Source organism: Bison bison, unplaced genomic scaffold (genome assembly GCF_000754665.1).
Source record: "Bison bison bison isolate TAMUID 2011002044 unplaced genomic scaffold, Bison_UMD1.0 scf7180017845324, whole genome shotgun sequence".
Lineage (NCBI taxonomy): Eukaryota > Metazoa > Chordata > Mammalia > Artiodactyla > Bovidae > Bison > Bison bison.
The window spans coordinates 13280-15268 of NW_011475897.1; the positions used below are offsets into that span (position 1 = coordinate 13280).

A 1989-nucleotide genomic window follows, 5' to 3' on the forward strand; every position below is an offset into this window, starting at 1 on the left:
TCAGAGTGCGCTGTGCCGTGTCCCCTGATGGTTTTCAGGGCTGTCGGCTTGTGGTCCACTGAAGATGGCTGTTTTTCCCAAACGTGCTCCGTCAGGTGGAGCAGGACTGTGTTGTAGGTGAGCAGGGGGTGGGGGGCCATGTCAGTCAGGATGGACAGAGTAACCTGCCAGGTCACCTCCATGGCCGCAAGTGGACCGTGAAGACAGTTCCTGCCTGCCACTTTGGTGGAAGTTTGGAGTAAGGCATTGCCTGTAGCAGGAAGGAGGATGTGCTCGAGCAGGGGCTGTGAGGAGAGGCGGCCACACGCAGCGCAGGCTCGGGCCTGGACCACTGGGCAGGCAGCCAGACCCATGGGAGGAAGGACAGAACTCAGCAGGGCCCGGGCTCCCATCCCTCAGGGATGGGTACTGACTGTTCAGACAGTGCTTAATCTTGGAGAGATGGGCTGGAAGACCACACCATGGGGCCCCCAGAAGGTGCGAGAGCCTGGGGGCAGCCCACTGTGCAGGCAGCGCCAGCGCTCCGTGGCACCTGCCGTTCCCAGTTGGCAGGAGCGTCACAGGGCCTGGCACATCCAGCATGGGGCAGTCATGCCCCCCGCCCGGCTGGAGGGCTGGAGTCTGGACCCAGCTGCCTTGACCTGAGGACTCCAATACTGAGTCCTGGCAGGGAGCTGGGCTCCTTCCTGAGTGCCAGGGTCCTCGTGTTGCAGAGCCTGGACAGCCCAGAGCTGAGCGCCATCGTGCACGACCTGCTGAGCACAGTGGAGGAGCTGTGTGACCAGAACGAGTTTCACGGCTCCCAGGAGAGATACTTTGAACTCGTGGAGAGGTGTGCGGACCAGAGGCCTGTAAGACCACCTCTTTCCTCACCACGCTGGGGCTGGGGTTTAGGTCAGGTGGTTGGCGGGGGATCTGTGTGGGTCTGGGGGAGGTTCTCCGTGAGTTTGAAGTAAAGGCCCGGGCAGGCTCCTGTTCCCTGGGGTTTGTGCCCCAGCAGTGATGTCTGTAGTAGGCTGGAGGCCTGCGGATGTCTCCAGTAGGCTGGAGGCGTGCGGGCTGGGCGCTCCGCACAGCCCGACTCCATCTCTGCTCACCTGCGCGGAGGGAGACGCCTGGCAGTTCTGCGCTTGGTGTGTCTGCTCCCCAAGCCGTAGGCCATCCTGGCACCAGAGAGGCTAGCCGGATGCAAGACTTTCATGTGGGTTTTCAGTGAGTCCTCACTGAGGCCAGCAGAGCCTCTATCGTATATGCTCCCTCCCTGTGTCCTGGAGTGGCCGTTCTCCCGGGCCAGCAGCATGGGGTTGGGGTTATGAGAAAATCTCGGGGAGGGCCGAGCGGCTCCTTAACCCCAGGTCTGTCTTCTCTCAACAGGAGTCATCCCTTTTAAACTTAATAACCTACAGGGCTCAGTCCATCCATCCAGCGAAGGACGGCTGGATCCACAACCTGCAGCTGCTGATGGAGAGGTTTTTCAGGTGGGCGCACAACCGGGACAGTTAGCGCCTTCCTCTCCAGATCTTGACTGTGACGGTTCTCACTGCGAGGGAGAGGATTTGTCTTCCAGTAGGACAGACAGACAGGCCCCTGAGGCTGCTGTGCTTGCTCTTCCCGCTGGGTGGTTGTCTGGAAAGAGGCTGTCTCTGAGGGCCAGGTGCTCTGCCTTTCGCCCATTCTGGGTCTGCATGTTGCTGCTCTGGGTCCATGTCGCAAGAATCTGGCCTCAGTCTTGCCTGCCGCGGAGGCGGGTGGGTGTGGGGTGCCCAGAGGGAAACCCTCGGACTTGAGGCTGGTGCAGGGGGAGGCGGCGGCCGGTGCAGCTGCCCAGTCCCAGCAGTGTGCCCCGCCCCCAGGAACGAGTCACGCAGCGCCGTGCGCATCAAGGTGCTGGACGTCCTGTCCTTCGTGCTGCTCATCAACAGGCAGTTCTACGAGGTGCGTGTCGGGGCTGCCGCGGGAGCCCTGGGGCGGCAGGGGCGGGGGGGCCCC

General features: G+C 62.3%; 1 protein-coding gene across 1 annotated transcript in view; it reads left to right on the plus strand.

The window, feature by feature from the left end:
• The window catches only part of TSC2 (tuberous sclerosis 2), a gene marked incomplete at its 3' end in the record, with an annotated part of 10780 nt that extends 8845 nt beyond the window's left edge, over window positions 1–1935 (plus strand). The window contains exons 9-11 of the mRNA XM_010833691.1: window positions 580–851; window positions 1375–1478; window positions 1854–1935. Coding sequence (XP_010831993.1) covers window positions 580–851; window positions 1375–1478; window positions 1854–1935 — 458 coding nt within the window. The remainder of the gene's footprint in view (window positions 1–579; window positions 852–1374; window positions 1479–1853) is intronic.
• Between the last annotated feature and the right edge of the window lie 54 nt (window positions 1936–1989).